Consider the following 19,018-nt stretch of genomic DNA (forward strand, 5'->3'; position numbering starts at 1 on the left):
GTGATGTAAGTCCATCACTCTGGGTCCTGCATTCTGGGAGAGTAGAGAACAGGCCTTGCCTTTCTTTTGTGTGATGTAATTTCAGATATTTGAAGAGTGCTTTTGTATCCCCATCTCAATGATAACATGCTCAATTCCTTTAGTTCTTTACATAGGAGAATCTGGTCATCATTTCTGGTCCACCTCTGGGCCTGTTGCAATTTCTCTGACTTCTTAAAGTGTGGACTGGGTACAGTATTCAAGAACTGGGCACAATACTCAGGTGGACCCTTGTGAAATTACATCCTGTGATTTGGAATCTCTCTATATTTTTTGACACAGGCTAAATGTGCACTTCCTTTTGTGAAGCCACTCACAGTGCAAACTTACACGTAGTCTTTAATCAATGAATATGCCAAGATCACTCTAACAATTGCTTTGGCAGGCATTCCCTGTCCTATAACTTAGTTTGATTTTTGTTTCCAAAGTGAAGTTATATTTGTCTCCTAGGATATTAGCTATTCCAGCCCATTTTGTCTCATTTGCAAATCTGAAAAGCTTTGCCTCTATTTCTTCATTCAAGTAATTAAAGGTATTGAAGAGTAGATACAAAATCTGTAACATATTTTGGAGAGGCTGGGAAAGGAAGTGACAAGAGAGTAGACATAAGCAGGCAAGGGATAGCTGACAAATCAGGAGACAACTTAACTCATAAATAGCAACATCCTCAGATTGAAAGAAAACTTTGAAGAATTACTTCAAATAACTGAAAGAGACTCTTAATTAACTCAGTATAATTAAGGCTGGGAATTTCCTCTTACAATGATCAAACTTCTGCATTTATCCCATATTACATTAAAATGCCTTACTAAAATCTGTGTACTTTTTCTCCCTTGATTTTACAAAGGTGTGTAGGGCTTGACAACCCCAGGACTGAGCCTTGGAATAATCTATATGGGGTGTTATGAGGACGAGAGGCAGGCCAGGGATGAATCTGGAAATAAAGAAGATGCTGGACATTTAAATTTTCAAGATGACATAAACAGTACTTTTAAAGAAGCATGCTTTGTAGTTTGCATTGTCTGTAGGTTTTGGTATTTTAGTTTGATTTTGCTGATATCTTTCTTGTGCAAATATTAGACAATTATTTCCTCCATATCAGTCCCACATTTCTCCTTAACAATCTGCCCACTGCTTCTTTCACTTGATTGTTCCTCAGACAGTAGATCAAGGGGTTGAGAAAGGGTGTAATGGCAGTGTAGAAGAGGGTCACTGCCTTAGTGACACCTACCTGACTTTCCCCTCCTGGTATTAAGTACATCCCTGCCACTGAGCCATAGAAAAGTGAGACCACAATTAAATGGAAGGAAACAGTAGAAAAGGCCTTCCTGCGACTGCCTTTGTTGGCGGTCTTCATTAGAGTGAAAATCACAGTGCCATAGGACAGAACAACAAATGTCATATTACCTAGGAGCAGACCATTGACACAAATCTGACTCAAAATGGGAGCTTTTCCAAGTGGAGGGCAAGCCAAGGATAGGATTGGACCAGGGTCACACAAAAAGTGGTCAATGACATTGGAGCCACAAAAGGACAACCTAGAGATCAACATTGCTGGAACAAGGTACCACAGAAAGCCAACAATCCAGCAAACAGCCACCAGAATGTAGCAGACGTTTTGAGACATAATATGTGAGTAGTGTAGTGGGCGACAGATGGCCAGATACCGATCTAGGGCCATGGCTGAGAGGAAAAAACATTCAGTGCCACCAAGGGAGAAGAAGATGTAGAATTGGATGAAACACTCATTGAAGGAAATGATCCCACCAGGGACTGCTAAATCAAAGAGCATGCGAGGCACTACGGTGGACACATAGCACAGTTCCAGCCAGGAGAAGTTGCTCAGCAGGATATACATGGGCAGCTGGCCCAGGTGGGTGTCCAGAAGCACCAGGCTAATAATGGTGATGTTCTCAGCCAAGGTGAGCACGTAGAGAATAGTGAAAAAGATGAGGAGCAGCAAGCGGTTGTGCAGTCCAATTCCAAACCCTAATAAAACAAATTCCTCAGCTGAAGTCCAGTTGGTTGAATCCATCTGGAATGAGATAAGAATTTACATCTTGACCCACATTCTGTTACCTCATCTTACCAGTCACCTTCCAAAAGTACAAACTAAGCAAATATTCAAGTTTGTGTATGAAATAGGATGGGGTGGATAGAGTGTGCACCAAGGTTCACGACTTTAAATTGTGCTGTCATGTTGCATTAATCAGTTGGTGCAAACAAAATGAACTGAATTATGTAGCATGTTATAGCAATATTGACCAAACATATTGTTTAAGGTAATCATTTGAATAGTATACCTACCATATTAAAATAATTCTTAAAAAGAAAGAAAGGGAAATCGGAATTATGAGATGGTTATTCTATATCAGCCGCCCTTAGTATGGTTTCCTTCAGATGAATTTGACCATCATTTCTGGAGATGACGAAGTTTTTGATTTTAGCAGTCTGTCTGTAATGAGCAAAGGAGACATCAGCATGACTCTACCATTTGTCATAGGCCTAGCCTATACTAGAGGTTTATCATTTCTCCCTCCTTATTTTATTTATTTATTTATTTAAAACTGAAATACTTTGACCACATAATGAGAAGACAGGACACCCTGGAGAAGATGCTGATGCTGGGGAGAGTGGAGGGCAAAAGGAAGAGGGGCCGACCAAGGGCAAGGTGGATGGATGATATTCTAGAGGTGACGGACTGGTCCCTGGGGGAGCTGGGGGTGTTGACAACCGACAGGAAGCTCTGGCGTGGGCTGGTCCATGAAGTCACGAAGAGTCGGAAGCGACTAAACGAATAAACAACAACAACAATTCATTCATTCATTCATTCATTCATTCCATGTGTTTTGCCCATCTATCCAAGAAACTCAGTGAAGAAACAAAGCAAAGGATTACATTAACATGAGAAACAACCAAAACAGCATTGAGGCTCAAGAAAAACACTAACCCTTAGATACGTGCACTTGTTCTGGAGCACCCATTACTCTCCCACCCCTCCCTCCCATTGTAGGATTTGCTGAATATTTAGTAACTTTGAAATCTGTATGAAAGAGAAATTGGAGTTAATACACAAGTTACCTTGTACATACAAATACATGCACATATTGTGATACCACTGGGTACAATTCATAACTACTGATATTTGACAGGGGAGGGTAAGCTGACTATTGACTTAAGTTTTGGGGTGATAGAGTTCTGCCAAAGACTTTACCAAGGATGTCAACAGCCCGAAAGAGATGGGGAGGCCTATGATTTGGCAGCCAAGACTGAGCTAAATGAAATGAAAGGAATAAAGCTGCCTATGACCAACAGGTGAGAAAACAAGAAGCATCCTAGAGCACAGAAGTTTGCTGAAAAATGGGAGATTACCAGTGATGCACAAAATCACTAATAGGTGGAAAGACACCACCTATGTAATAAAGGAGAAGTGGAACAATTTCAGTCTCTCCCCCTCTTAGGAAGGAGGCAGTGACAAACCACTTCCAAAAAGGTTCCCAAGCAAACTGCAGGGACTAGTCCAGGCAGTTGCCAGGAGTCAAGAATGACTTGAAGGCAAACACACACACACAGACACACACACAGAGAAAGAGATCTCCCCTCTGGAAGGCAAACACACACACACAGACACACACAGACACACACAGAGAGAGAGAGAGAGAGAGAGAGAGAGAGAGAGATTCCCCCACAAACAACCTTAAGGATTCATCTACTCACCTAGTCTTTCCTTGTATGACTGTTTGAGATGTACTTCTATTTTACTTTTAGCAAGGGTGACCTAGAGCTAAGCAGCTTCTTGAAGGACAGATCAGAGATACTGGTAAGCAAAACCCTCTAGTCAACCAATGGCACAGCCATATTTCCTGTTTGCACTGGTGCAAGGGTAGTCCCGTAACTATTTCTGGAGTACAGAAATGCACTACGTCCTCACAGCCTGCTGTCAAGGGAACCTCTGCTGCAGTTTCTTGTTCCACTAGAAGAAAAGGGGTGTTTTGCAGCCCTGCAAAGAAGCTGCTCCGTAGCTTCACTGTAGGGATGCCATCAGAAGTAGCCAACAGCCCTGCAAGGAAGGCCTGGACAGCTTTTGCATGGGCTGCTGGCTGCAAAGTTGCTCCCATCCCACCGCCAACAGGGGAAATGAGCTTTTCCCAGTTATTCCTTCTTCTTTCCCCCGCTTTGCCTGAGTGGCGGGAGCAGAGTTTCAGAGAGGGAGGAACAGCTCCTTGGTCGCTTGTTCCCTGAGCCATGAAGTGATCATTGCATGGGCTGGAGAACTGGCAATAGAAGACCTGCTATCCCACTTCTCCCCCATAAAAAGAGGTGGGGAAAGAAGGTGGGAAAGAGCTTCTTCTCCCTGACTGCCTCTCTTGCCATGGGCAGCGGGAGAAATAGGGGAGAAAATTGGGGGAGACAAGCAGCAGAGAATGGGACATTTGGTGCCCATCCTCTGATCCCATGGAATGACCATCACTTGGCCTCAGAGAAGTGGCAGGAGAGGAACTGCAGGTCTCCTGCTGCCAGTTATCAGCACCAAGTGAAGTGTTCCCCACATCCTCTCTCTCTTCCCTTGGGCTCTCAGGACAGACTGAAGCCCTGTCCTGTTCCTGAGCAGCACTTCTTGAAGCTGGCAGTGTTTTCCACCTGCTCCCACACAGTATAACTGCACTTTAGTTGATTTAAATGACTGCGCACTTGATAGCTACCGTGTGGAAGAACTGCACATCTTGCTCTCTGGCATCTTTGAGTATATCACGTCCTTGGCTAAAAGATGTGCCAACTATTGCTTTAAAAATCTGTTCCCAAAGGTAGAAAAGTTGTTACAAGCTTTCGGTGTTCTTTCCTGCCAGCTGTAGAAATGGATGGCCTTTTCACTGAGGCAGGTCTGATGTCAGTTTTATAGAGATCAAGGTATAGGACTGCCAGCTCCTATGACAGTAAAATATGCTGACATCTCTGCAACGGCGTCCATTGTTGCTTTTGGCAGATACAATCCAAGAGATTAAAAAAGAAACAGCTTCCCCCTCCCCCTCCCCCCACATACAACCCATAACAAGTCATAATTTGCAATCTTCTGTGCTCTGGATCACAACATGCATATCTATTTTTGTTAAGTTCAATGTGTGGTGAGAACCCAGTCTCTAAATAGTAAATCTACTGAAACTATCCAAATCTTGCAGACCCAGAGATCAATGTGCCAGCTCCTACGATAGTAAACTATGCTGACATCTCTGTAGCAGTGTCCATTGCTGCTTTTGGCAGATGCAAAAGAAACAGCTTTCCCCCTCCCCCCACATACAACCCATCACAAGTTGTGTTCTAGTGAAGACCATGTCCTTTCTCATTGGACTCACCAATACAGTGTGAAAGAATGCCTTATCTTCCCCTGAAAATATCATTCCAATGGAATAAGGTTGTTTTTATTACCAAGCTGATGGAACTCAACACGAGTTCCATAGGGGTGACATATTGCCTACCTGCTTTCTCCTTTCAAATCACTACAGCAGATAGATTTTTTACAACTGGGGCTATAGAATAAGTTTTGAAGAAACTATGGTAACTATGCTAACAGCCTCGTGTGGCGCAGAGCGGTAGGTGGCAGTATTGCAACCGAAACTCTCCCCATGACCCGAGTTTGATCCCAGCGGAAGGTGGATTCGGGTAGCCGGCTCAGGTCGACTCAGCCTTCCATCCTTCTGAGGTTGGTCAAATGAGCACCCGGCTTGCTGGGGAAGGTGATGACTGGGGAAGGCAATGGCAAACCACCCCGCTCTACAGTCTGCCAAGAAAACGTCACGAAAGCGGCATCCCCACAAAGGGTCAGCCATGACTCAGGGCTTGCACAGGTGACCTTTCACCTCGTGGTAACTTGGTGCCTTAGGTTTGCTTGTTTTGAAGAACAGCCCTGAGTTCAGAAAGGAGAAAAAGAAATTCCCAAGAATGCTATTTCACACACCATATACTGTAACTAATGAAATTTGCTGCTCTCTTGCTACAGTGCATTTGTGGCTTTTCAGGGTCAGATACACTAATACAGGATGAATCTATCAATGCTTATTACAAGCCACCATGGCTAGCAGGCGGAGCCTCTGTGAAAATATCTTTCCAATGGAATCAGGAGTTACGTGACTTTAGTGGTGAGTTTCTGGATAGGTTTCCACAGGAATGACTCAAATTTGGCATTTGTAATATATTCTCTACCTGCTTGTTCCTTTCAACTCACTACAGACACAGCACTGTAATTTTTTTTAAAAAAAGAGGTGAAATAGCATGACTTCTGAATTGCTTCAGAAACAATTTGCCTTAATTCTAATTCTGCTTTTTACTGAGCCCTTGCAGTCTCCAAAGAATGAAAGAGCTATGCTCCATTGACAGGCAAGAATAACGTGGATTATAGATTGAGCATTTATTCTACTTCAACCTGTACAATAACTAAAAAAATAGCAGGTTTTCTAGGGATGTCCTTCTAGGGCCTTCCTGCAAGAAGAAAGGGAAGAAGCAGTTGAAATGGTCTGGCTTAATATAGTCCGATGGAAAACAAGAAGCATCCTAGAGCACAGAGGTTTGCTGAAAAATGGGAGATTACCAGTGATGCACAAAATCACTAATAGGTGGAAAGACACCACCTATGTAATAAAGGAGAAGTGGAACAATTTCAGTCTCTCCCAGCCCTAGGAAGGAGGCAGTGACAAACCACTTCCAAAAAGGTTCCCAAGCAAACTGCAGGGACTAGTCCAGGCAGTCGCCAGGAGTCAAGAATGACTTGAAGGCAAACACACACACACACACACACACACACACACAGAAGAAAGAGATCTCCCCTCTGGAAGGCAAACACACACAGAGAGAGAGAGAGAGAGAGAGAGAGAGATTCCCCCCCAAACAACCTTAAGGATTCATCTACTCACCTAGTCTTTCCTTGTATGACTGTTTGAGATGTACTTCTATTTCACTTTTAGCAAGGGTGACCTAGAGCTAAGCAGCTTCTTGAAGGACAGATCAGAGATACGGGTGAGCAAAACCCTCTAGTCAACCAATGGCACAGCCATATTTCCTGTTTGCACTGGTGCAAGGGTAGTCCCGTAACTATTTCTGGAGTAGAGAAATGCACTACGTGCTCACAGCCTGCTGTCAAGGGAACCTCTGCTGCAGTTCCTTGTTCCACTAGAAGAAAAGGGGTGTTTTGCAGCCCTGCAAAGAAGCTGCTCCGTAGCTTCACTGTAGGGAAGCAGTTGAAATGGTCTGTCTCAATTTAGCCCCAGGGTTGCATTTATTAAAATCAGAAAAAACATTTAAGGTAGAACGTGCCTGTATAAGACTTCCTATTTAATAAGATTATTCTGCTAAGTCAACACATTTCAATCATATATTGCCCAGGAATTACCTTCCAAGTGGCACAACATCATCTTACCTTGGTCCTTCTCAAAGGTATAGCTCAGCCACCACGAAGGATCTGCTGATGATATAAATTATGATGTGCTTGATGGTGAGAAATTGTTTGGTAGGATTCTCATCAGAGGACCGTGGTAGGGGGCTGTCACCAAAGGATCTCCCCAAGCACACAGACAAACTAACTTGTGAAATCAGAAAGGAGTTAATCTGAAAATCTTCCTGGCATGAGTTCCCCAGCAGTTCCAAGCTTCATTTCTTCAACCACATTGACTCCTGTTCTACCAACCACCACTGCAGGCTTTCCAAGGTGAGGCTCCCTTGGACAGTTCACCTGTGAAAACATTCCAAGCTTTGTGGCCTCTTCTCTTACTGTCTGTGGAAGCTGTCAAGTTTTCATAAGATGATACAGTAATTCCGGTGAGATTGGTACAGTCCCTGTCCTAAAGGTTATTAAAAGTTTGTTGCTCCTGATCTTGACCTGAAGAACTTAACAATGGGAAAGAAAGTTCTTTGAATATCTCACAGTTAAAATACAGAATACCAAGCAGTGTGTTTATGACACTTATTTTTTAATTACCATACCAATAAATCATAAATCCCCCAACCATTCCATTCACAGAATATAAATAAAGCAACTGATATTCATCAGCTATAAAAATAGATTACTAAAAAAAAAAAAAATCCCAGAAGAAGGCAATAGTAGATGATTTCTGTACTGCTGCCAAGAAAATGACACAGATGTGTCTGTCTGGACCGCAGGAATCAAAGTTGCTCAATAGATACATGTGTGTGTGCATCTAATAAGCTTAACTGAGATTTTATAAGCTCTTTTCCAGCAATGGACGTGCAATGATAAAAACGTAGATTTTTTTTGCCAGATTGTCTAAGCAGGTTTCTGGGTATTGATTTTGGTGTAGGATCATTTCTCCTTTGCTACAAGATATTCTCCTGCTGACCAAAGTGCTAAGTGCCCACATGGTTTTGCCGTTCGGCAAAGTAATCCCTGTTCTTGCTAACCATAATCTATATGCCCAAACAATCTGGGTGATGCTGAACAAACCATCTGTCAGGACCAATTCCTAAATCTGGGCTGTGGTCACCTTAAATAAGAATGATTGGAAAAATAGATACCTTTATATTTTTCCAAAAATACAAACAAACTTATATTAGGAGTACATGATCTGTCATTTTGTTATAGATTTATTTGCTTGCTTACACAATTTATACCCCACCTGATTCCACAAGCTTCATTCAGCTCACATAATAATACCATCAATCACCAAAAAGGTCCTTTAAAGCAACAGCCATTACAACCGCACAATATGATTGGTGTCTCAAGCCCCAGAACTCCATGAAATAGCAATATCTTTAGATCTACCTGGAATTCTATAAGTGGGGCTCCATCTAAATCCCAGCCGGTAGGTTATTCTGGAATGATTGGGGTCTCCCCAGAAAAAAGCCTTCCTTGTAGCCCCTCACCCTCGAACATGCCAAGGAGAGGGAACCAGTAGCATCACAGTACTTCCAGGTTGAAGACACTGGTAAAAGGGATCCTAGCCTTATGGGACTTTATAGGTGAAAACCAATACAATATGGTTCTTAACAGATGAAACTAATGTTGTTCAGAGAACATTTACACTGTAATCAACCCTTTCAACAATCTGGGTCACCATGTAAAGATTTCTTTATTCTTTCTGTTTCCAACTATTCAAAATCAGAAGTGGACTAATATTCTTCAGATTCCACCCTAAAAAGTGAGGATGCTCTTTTAATTGAAATGTAGCATGTGAAGAACCCTGGAATGCTATCTGAAGATGTGAAAGTTAAAAGATTTCCCAGGCATACAATTCACAGGAAGGTTCCTATTCCCATCCTGCTTTTCCAGAGTAAAGAATAACTATTGATATGAATATTGGGAATATGCCATAAAATCATTTGAAAGTTCTATATGGATGTTCTTACTCCTGTTCAGTAAACTTTTCCAAGCATCTCCCACTATTGTGGGCATCCACTGGCCACCATATTTTGTATAATTAGATTCTTAGACTACCAATCTGCTTCATTGAGAAATGCTTTTCCATACAAAGGCTCCAGGCTAGAAACCACAAGACCGTGAGTTTTACTCCCACCTTAGGCATGAAAGCTGGCTGGGAGACTTTGGGAAGGAAGAAGCATTAGGTATTTTCCCCACCGTATTATTTATAAAAATACTAAAGGCAGGATAATATGTGCATGTGTGTGTGTGTGTCTATGTGCATGTGTGTATGTGTGTATATATATTAACTATTGCAATGCATTGCACATGGGGCTGCTCTTGAAGAATATTCGGAAGCTTCAGCTGGTCCAGAATGCAGTGGCATGGGAAGTGATGAGCGTGCCCCTTTTTTGTGACCTGCATTCATTGCTAGTATGCTTCCAGGTGAAATTCCAGGTGCTGGTTTCAAATTGTAAAGCTGTACATGGCATACAGCCAGGTTATTTGAGGGACCACTTATCACCCATGGCATCTGCCCAGACAGTAAGAGCTGGCAGAGTTGGTGTGCTTCAAATCCCTTCGATTAACAAATATCATCTATTCAGACCCAAGAAGCAGGCCTCCTGTGTCCAGGTGCCTGCCTCTGGAACAAGATCTCTCCCAAGATCGGTGTTGCTCCCACCTGATGTTGTCAGGAAGGCCTTGAAGATCAAGCTGTTCTCTGAAACAGTCACCAGGAGTCAAGATCAAGTCAAGAGTGTCTTTATCATTACCTTAAAAAGTTACACTAGGACTTCTGGTGGGGCATGGAGGTCTGAACAGCTGTGCCCCCGGTCTCAGCAGGCAGAACTGACAATGCAGCAGTTTTCTTGGGCTCAGGCAGATTCTTCCTGAAGACAGGAGTGTTTTTCTGGAAAAAGAAAAACATCTGGAATCACCCCATCTGTTCTCCAGATGGCTGCTTGCAGCCAGAAGATCGCAAACAGCATTTGCGCTCGACTGGTAAGAGCAGCTGGGAGGCTGGGATGTCACCATTTTCCAAGCCACACAGTAGACTTAAAGGGACACTAAGTCTGGCCACCCCATTTCTAAATCACCCAATTAATACTTCTTTTAAGTATGAGTACCCTAAGAGATGGGACGTGGTGGTGCTGCGGGTTAAACCGCTGAGCTGCTGAGCTTGCCGATCAGAAGGTTAGTGGTTCAAATTCGCGTGACAGAGTGAGCTCCCGTTGCTAGTCCCAGCTCCTGCCAACCTAACAGTTCGAAAACATGCAAATGTGAGTAGATTAATAGGTACCGCTTTGGCGGGCAGATAACAGTGTTCTGTTTAATCATGCTGGCCAATGACCATGGAAGTGTCTACGGACAAACACCGGCTCTTCAGCTTTGAAATGGAGATGACCACCGCCGCCTAGAGTCGGACACGACTGGACTTAATGTCAAGGGAAACCTTTACCTTTACTACCCTAAGAGAGGCTTGCTACAGTAAGGAGAAGCAGATTCTCTTGGTGCTCGTCGTTATTTTTGGGATTAATTTTTTAAAAAAATCTTTTAAAGTTTTGGTTTGTTTTGCATCCAAATATTAAGGAGGATTGAGAGTAAATAATTCTCTTCCTGTTATTATTTTTGTACTAAATTTGAAGAAATTAGCATTTTCTTATACCTTGAATCGGCTGTTTTGAACTTTCAGTTTTCTGCTTCTACTTTCCCTGGGGAAATGTCTGCATATCTCACTTTCACTTATGTAAATACATTCCATAATTCCTTCATATCTTTGAATTTCACTGGTTAAGCTCCTAGGGGGCTCCATAATGTACTGCTTGAGACATGGAGGATTTTAAACAAACTTTCTCTGACTTCCACTGAGATTTTAAAGAGATCCTGATTCCAGCAAGTCTTTATGCAAGGCATCAGGACGTTATGGAAAATATGAACTCTAAAATGTGTCATCTGGTTGGGGATGTCATGGATGAAACTGAGGAATTTAACAGTGACAGAAATGTCTCTTCAACTTCTGTTGAAATGCTGGATGAAGATCAGATAGTCAAGTTGAAGAAATTAAAGGGAGAGATAGAGTTGCAAGCCATAAGTGAAATTGATCCTCTGATGGAACACCATGGAAAAGAAGGGGTTATTATGCATGGGAGGTCTCCTGAAGAAAAGCTGGAGTTTTTGAGGGGGGCAGTTGGGCTGTTCATTTTTTTTTAAGAAAAAAGCTCTGTGTGTATTGTGGGGATATGTAAATGCTCTGGTTTATTTTGAAGTGGGATAAGGGTTTAAGAATATTTATCTGGATTGCTTGTAGGGTTTGGCTGATTTCATTTATCTTTAACAATTTGGATTAAGATTATTAAGGTATAATAAAAAATAATAAATTTTTTGGGTTTAATATGACTAAGATTATTAAAATTGTTGTATTATCAAGTACAATGGCAGAACATTTATTTGTGTTTTAGTTTGAACTTTATTATAGTAGGCAGGAATGTATAGACTAGTAGTAGGAAGGAAATAATTAAATAAATGTTATCTCTGGGAGGGAAGTTGATATCTATCTATCTTTTAATATAAGGGGAAGGAGCAACTGTATTTAATGATCTTCATAATATGCCAATGGAATGCTTTATAGAATTAATGTGATTTTGGTTTAATATAGAGCAAGGGATTGGTTATGGAAAAGTGTTGTATATCCTTGCTGTGAAAAGTCAGAAATCACCTCTTGTTGTAATTTAATTTTGTAATTTCCACACATTTTTAGTTTTTTTTTCTTTGTAGTTTTTTGTTTTTCTGTGGCTTTTATCTTTGCTTGACACTTAATAAAATTCTTATAAAAAGTGACACTAAAAAGAAAGTTTTTTCTCAACTGGAGGAATATACTGTAAGCTTCCCTTACTCTTTTCTCCATCACCAAGAAGGTGCTGCTCATGTCCCCAGCTTCTATTAAGATGTCTAAAACCTTGGTAGACTATCCATTTGCTTTCTACTGGGGCCAGAGACTGGGCATTTAATTGGAAGTGACTGTTATGGTGTATCAAGAAAGAATTTACAGGAACTGACACTGAGGGTGATCTTGTAGAATGTTAGAACGATTTTCCTAGCAGGAATTCTGCAACTTGTCATTTTACAAAAGCCAAAATCTTCCAAGACCTCCTGGTAGAATAATGGTTTACTGAGTCTAGAGATGCCTTAGAAATAATTACGGGAGATGGGAATACCTGGATTGTGTATATTATCCTTGGGAATATGCTACTTTCTTTGCTATTCTTAACTCTCAAAATTGCCATTGCAAAAAATTATTAGGAGATGATCATTCGAGTGAGGTTGAAAGATAACATTTAACATTCCTTAATAAACCTTTGCTTCCATGAGCTGGGAAGACAATTTAAAACAATGATTTGACATTTTAACTTTCTCTGTATTGTGATATTCAAACAATAGTTATCATTTTATGGAATCACCGGTTTGTTTTCTTTCTGAAAATGTGCCAACTATCCCCTAGCAAAGCACGGGATTCAGCTTCTCGTAATATTTATTTTTTAAAATCACATAGAATCATGGAATCAGAATGACAAAGCTGGAAAAGGCCATTCAGACCACTGAGGGGTGCTCAGCACAGGAAACCAAATTGAAGCATCTCAGATGGCTTCCTAGCCTCTTATTGAACACATTCCTTAAAGTGGATCCATCTACCACTCTAGGTCACTGCTTGCATTGTCAAATAGCTCTGACTGTTAAGATACTTTTTCTAACATTGAAATGGAGTCTGCCTTCCTGTGATGTAAGTCCATCACTCTGGGTCCTGCATTCTGGGAGAGTAGAGAACAGGCCTTGCCTTTCTTTTGTATGATGTAATTTCAGATATTTGAAGAGTGCTTTTGTATCCCCATCTCAATGATAACATGCTCAATTCCTTTAGTTCTTTACATAGGAGAATCTGGTCATCATTTCTGGTCCACCTCTGGGCCTGTTGCAATTTCTCTGACTTCTTAAAGTGTGGACTGGGTACAGTATTCAAGAACTGGGCACAATACTCAGGTGGACCCTTGTGAAATTACATCCTGTGATTTGGAATCTCTCTATATTTTTTGACACAGGCTAAATGTGCACTTCCTTTTGTGAAGCCACTCACAGTGCAAACTTACACGTAGTCTTTAATCAATGAATATGCCAAGATCACTCTAACAATTGCTTTGGCAGGCATTCCCTGTCCTATAACTTAGTTTGATTTTTGTTTCCAAAGTGAAGTTATATTTGTCTCCTAGGATATTAGCTATTCCAGCCCATTTTGTCTCATTTGCAAATCTGAAAAGCTTTGCCTCTATTTCTTCATTCAAGTAATTAAAGGTATTGAAGAGTAGATACAAAATCTGTAACATATTTTGGAGAGGCTGGGAAAGGAAGTGACAAGAGAGTAGACATAAGCAGGCAAGGGATAGCTGACAAATCAGGAGACAACTTAACTCATAAATAGCAACATCCTCAGATTGAAAGAAAACTTTGAAGAATTACTTCAAATAACTGAAAGAGACTCTTAATTAACTCAGTATAATTAAGGCTGGGAATTTCCTCTTACAATGATCAAACTTCTGCATTTATCCCATATTACATTAAAATGCCTTACTAAAATCTGTGTACTTTTTCTCCCTTGATTTTACAAAGGTGTGTAGGGCTTGACAACCCCAGGACTGAGCCTTGGAATAATCTATATGGGGTGTTATGAGGACGAGAGGCAGGCCAGGGATGAATCTGGAAATAAAGAAGATGCTGGACATTTAAATTTTCAAGATGACATAAACAGTACTTTTAAAGAAGCATGCTTTGTAGTTTGCATTGTCTGTAGGTTTTGGTATTTTAGTTTGATTTTGCTGATATCTTTCTTGTGCAAATATTAGATAATTATTTCCTCCATATCAGTCCCACATTTCTCCTTAACAATCTGCCCACTGCTTCTTTCACTTGATTGTTCCTCAGACAGTAGATCAAGGGGTTGAGAAAGGGTGTAATGGCAGTGTAGAAGAGGGTCACTGCCTTAGTGACACCTACCTGACTTTCCCCTCCTGGTATTAAGTACATCCCTGCCACTGAGCCATAGAAAAGTGAGACCACAATTAAATGGAAGGAAACAGTAGAAAAGGCCTTCCTGCGACTGCCTTTGTTGGCGGTCTTCATTAGAGTGAAAATCACAGTGCCATAGGACAGAACAACAAATGTCATATTACCTAGGAGCAGACCATTGACACAAATCTGACTCAAAATCGGAGCTTTTCCAAGTGGAGGGCAAGCCAAGGATAGGATTGGACCAGGGTCACACAAAAAGTGGTCAATGACATTGGAGCCACAAAAGGACAACCTAGAGATCAACATTGCTGGAACAAGGTACCACAGAAAGCCAACAATCCAGCAAACAGCCACCAGAATGTAGCAGACGTTTTGAGACATAATATGTGAGTAGTGTAGTGGGCGACAGATGGCCAGATACCGATCTAGGGCCATGGCTGAGAGGAAAAAACATTCAGTGCCACCAAGGGAGAAGAAGATGTAGAATTGGATGAAACACTCATTGAAGGAAATGATCCCACCAGGGACTGCTAAATCAAAGAGCATGCGAGGCACTACGGTGGACACATAGCACAGTTCCAGCCAGGAGAAGTTGCTCAGCAGGATATACATGGGCAGCTGGCCCAGGTGGGTGTCCAGAAGCACCAGGCTAATAATGGTGATGTTCTCAGCCAAGGTGAGCACGTAGAGAATAGTGAAAAAGATGAGGAGCAGCAAGCGGTTGTGCAGTCCAATTCCAAACCCTAATAAAACAAATTCCTCAGCTGAAGTCCAGTTGGTTGAATCCATCTGGAATGAGATAAGAATTTACATCTTGACCCACATTCTGTTACCTCATCTTACCAGTCACCTTCCAAAAGTACAAACTAAGCAAATATTCAAGTTTGTGTATGAAATAGGATGGGGTGGATAGAGTGTGCACCAAGGTTCACGACTTTAAATTGTGCTGTCACGTTGCATTAATCAGTTGGTGCAAACAAAATGAACTGAATTATGTAGCATGTTATAGCAATATTGACCAAACATATTGTTTAAGGTAATCATTTGAATAGTATACCTACCATATTAAAATAATTCTTAAAAAGAAAGAAAGGGAAATCGGAATTATGAGATGGTTATTCTATATCAGCCGCCCTTAGTATGGTTTCCTTCAGATGAATTTGACCATCATTTCTGGAGATGACGAAGTTTTTGATTTTAGCAGTCTGTCTGTAATGAGCAAAGGAGACATCAGCATGACTCTACCATTTGTCATAGGCCTAGCCTATACTAGAGGTTTATCATTTCTCCCTCCTTATTTTATTTATTTATTTATTTAAAACTGAAATACTTTGACCACATAATGAGAAGACAGGACACCCTGGAGAAGATGCTGATGCTGGGGAGAGTGGAGGGCAAAAGGAAGAGGGGCCGACCAAGGGCAAGGTGGATGGATGATATTCTAGAGGTGACGGACTCGTCCCTGGGGGAGCTGGGGGTGTTGACAACCGACAGGAAGCTCTGGCGTGGGCTGGTCCATGAAGTCACGAAGAGTCGGAAGCGACTAAACGAATAAACAACAACAACAATTCATTCATTCATTCATTCATTCATTCCATGTGTTTTGCCCATCTATCCAAGAAACTCAGTGAAGAAACAAAGCAAAGGATTACATTAACATGAGAAACAACCAAAACAGCATTGAGGCTCAAGAAAAACACTAACCCTTAGATACGTGCACTCATTCTGGAGCACCCATTACTGTCCCACCCCTCCCTCCCATTGTAGGATTTGCTGAATATTTAGTAACTTTGAAATCTGTATGAAAGAGAAATTGGAGTTAATACACAAGTTACCTTGTACATACAAATACATGCACATATTGTGATACCACTGGGTACAATTCATAACTACTGGTACTTGACAGGGGAGGGTAAGCTGACTATTGACTTAAGTTTTGGGGTGATAGAGTTCTGCCAAAGACTTTACCAAGGATGTCAACAGCCCGAAAGAGATGGGGAGGCCTATGAATTGGCAGCCAAGACTGAGCTAAATGAAATGAAAGGAATAAAGCTGCCTATGACCAACAGGTGAGAAAACAAGAAGCATCCTAGAGCACAGAAGTTTGCTGAAAAATGGGAGATTACGAGTGATGCACAAAATCACTAATAGGTGGAAAGACACCACCTATGTAATAAAGGAGAAGTGGAACAATTTCAGTCTCTCCCCCTCTTAGGAAGGAGGCAGTGACAAACCACTTCCAAAAATGTTCCCAAGGAAACTGCAGGGACTAGCCCAGGCAGTCGCCAGGAGTCAAGAATGACTTGAAGGCAAACACACACACACACACACACACACACAGAAGAAAGAGATCTCCCCTCTGTAAGGCAAACACACAAACAGAGAGAGAGAGAGAGAGAGAGAGAGATTCCCCCACAAACAACCTTAAGGATTCATCTACTCACCTAGTCTTTCCTTGTATAACCGTTTGAGATGTACTTCTATTTCACTTTTAGCAAGGGTGACCTAGAGCTAAGCAGCTTCTTGAAGGACAGATCAGAGATACTGGTAAGCAAAACCCTCTAGTCAACCAATGGCACAGCCATATTTCCTGTTTGCACTGGTGCAAGGGTAGTCCCGTAACTATTTCTGGAGTAGAGAAATGCACTACGTGCTCACAGCCTGCTGTCAAGGGAACCTCTGCTGCAGTTCCTTGTTCCACTAGAAGAAAAGGGGTGTTTTGCAGCCCTGCAAAGAAGCTGCTCCATAGCTTCACTGTAGGGAAGCAGTTGAAATGGTCTGTCTCAATTTAGCCCCATGGTTGCATTTATTAAAATCAGAAAAAACATTTAAGGTAGAACGTGCCTGTATAAGACTTCCTATTTAATAAGATTATTCTGCTAAGTCAACACATTTCAATCATATATTGCCCAGGAATTACCTTCCAAGTGGCACAACATCATCTTACCTTGGTCCTTCTCAAAGGTGTAGCTCAGCCACCACGAAGGATCTGCTGATGATATAAATTATGATGTGCTTGATGGTGAGAAATTGTTTGGTAGGATTCTCATCAGAGGACCGTGGTAGGGGGCTGTCACCAAAGGATCTCCCCAAGCACACAGACAAACTAACTTGTGAAATCAGAAGGGAGTTAATCTGAAAATCTTCCTGGCATGAGTTCCCCAGCAGTTCCAAGCTTCATTTCTTCAACCACATTGACTCCTGTTCTACCAACCACCACTGCAGGCTTTCCAAGGTGAGGCTCCCTTGGACAGTTCACCTGTGAAAACATTCCAAGCTTTGTGGCCTCTTCTCTTACTGTCTGTGGAAGCTGTCAAGTTTTCATAAGATGATACAGTAATTCCGGTGAGATTGGTACAGCCCCTTTCCTATAGGTTATTAAAAGTTTGTTGCTCCTGATCTTGACCTGAAGAACTTAACAATGGGAAAGAAAGTTCTTTGAATATCTCACAGTTAAAATACAGAATACCAAGCAGTGTGTTTATGACACTTATTTTTTAATTACCATACCAATAAATCATAAATCCCACAACCATTCCATTCACAGAATATAAATAAAGCAACTGATATTCATCAGCTATAAAAATAGATTACTAAAAAAAAAAAATCCCAGAAGAAGGCAATAGTAGATGATTTCTGTACTGCTGCCAAGAAAATGACACAGATGTGTCTTTCTGGACCGCAGGAATCAAAGTTGCTCAATAGATACATGTGTGTGTGCATCTAATAAGCTTAACTGAGATTTTATAAGCTCTTTTCCAGCAATGGACGTGCAATGATAAAAACGTAGATTTTTTTTGCCAGATTGTCTAAGCAGGTTTCTGGGTATTGATTTTGGTGTAGGATCATTTCTCCTTTGCTACAAGATATTCTCCTGCTGACCAAAGTGCTAAGCGCCCACATGCTTTTGCCGTTCAGCAAAGTAATCCCTGTTCTTGCTAACCATAATCTATATGCCCAAACAATCTGGGTGATGCTGAACAAACCATCTGTCAGGACCAATTCCTAAATCTGGGCTGTGGTCACCTTAAATATGTATGATGGGAAAAATAGATACCTTTATATTTTTCCAAAAATACAAACAAACTTATATTAGGAGTACATGATCTGTCATTTTGTTATAGATTTATTTGCTTGCTTACACAATTTATACCCCACCTGATTCCACAAGCTTCATTCAGCTCACATAATAATATCACCAATCAACAAAAAGGTCCTAAAAAAGCAACAGCCATTACAACCGCACAATATGATTGGCGTCTCAAGCCCAAAACGCCTTGAAATAGCAATATCTTTAGATCTACCTGGAATTCTATAAGTGGGGCTCCATCTAAATCCCAGCCAGTAGGTTATTGTGGAATGATTGGGGTCTCCCCAGAAAAAAGCCTTCCTTGTAGCCCCTCACCCTCGAACATCCCAAGGAGAGGGAACCAGTAGCATCACAGTACTTCCAGGTTGAACACACTGGTAAAAGGGATCCTAGCCTTATGGGACTTTATAGGTGAAAACCAATACAATATGGTTCTTAACAGATGAAACTAATGTTGTTCAGAGAAC

The 19,018-nt window shown here is 41.4% G+C and overlaps 2 protein-coding genes across 2 annotated transcripts; both read right to left on the reverse strand.

Moving 5' to 3' along the window:
- Positions 1–1,123: 1,123 nt before the first annotated feature.
- On the reverse strand, positions 1,124–2,083 carry LOC134496849 (olfactory receptor 11G2-like). Its single transcript, XM_063302564.1, has one exon. It carries the CDS (start codon positions 2,072–2,074, stop codon positions 1,124–1,126), a length of 951 nt encoding a protein of 316 aa, XP_063158634.1. The 5' UTR covers positions 2,075–2,083.
- Positions 2,084–14,299: 12,216 nt separating this feature from the next.
- Positions 14,300–15,259, reverse strand: LOC134496850 (olfactory receptor 11G2-like). The gene has a single exon (XM_063302565.1). It carries the CDS (start codon positions 15,248–15,250, stop codon positions 14,300–14,302), a length of 951 nt encoding a protein of 316 aa, XP_063158635.1. The 5' UTR covers positions 15,251–15,259.
- Positions 15,260–19,018: the final 3,759 nt, after the last annotated feature.

Source organism: Candoia aspera, chromosome 4, assembly GCF_035149785.1.
Source record: "Candoia aspera isolate rCanAsp1 chromosome 4, rCanAsp1.hap2, whole genome shotgun sequence".
Lineage (NCBI taxonomy): Eukaryota > Metazoa > Chordata > Lepidosauria > Squamata > Boidae > Candoia > Candoia aspera.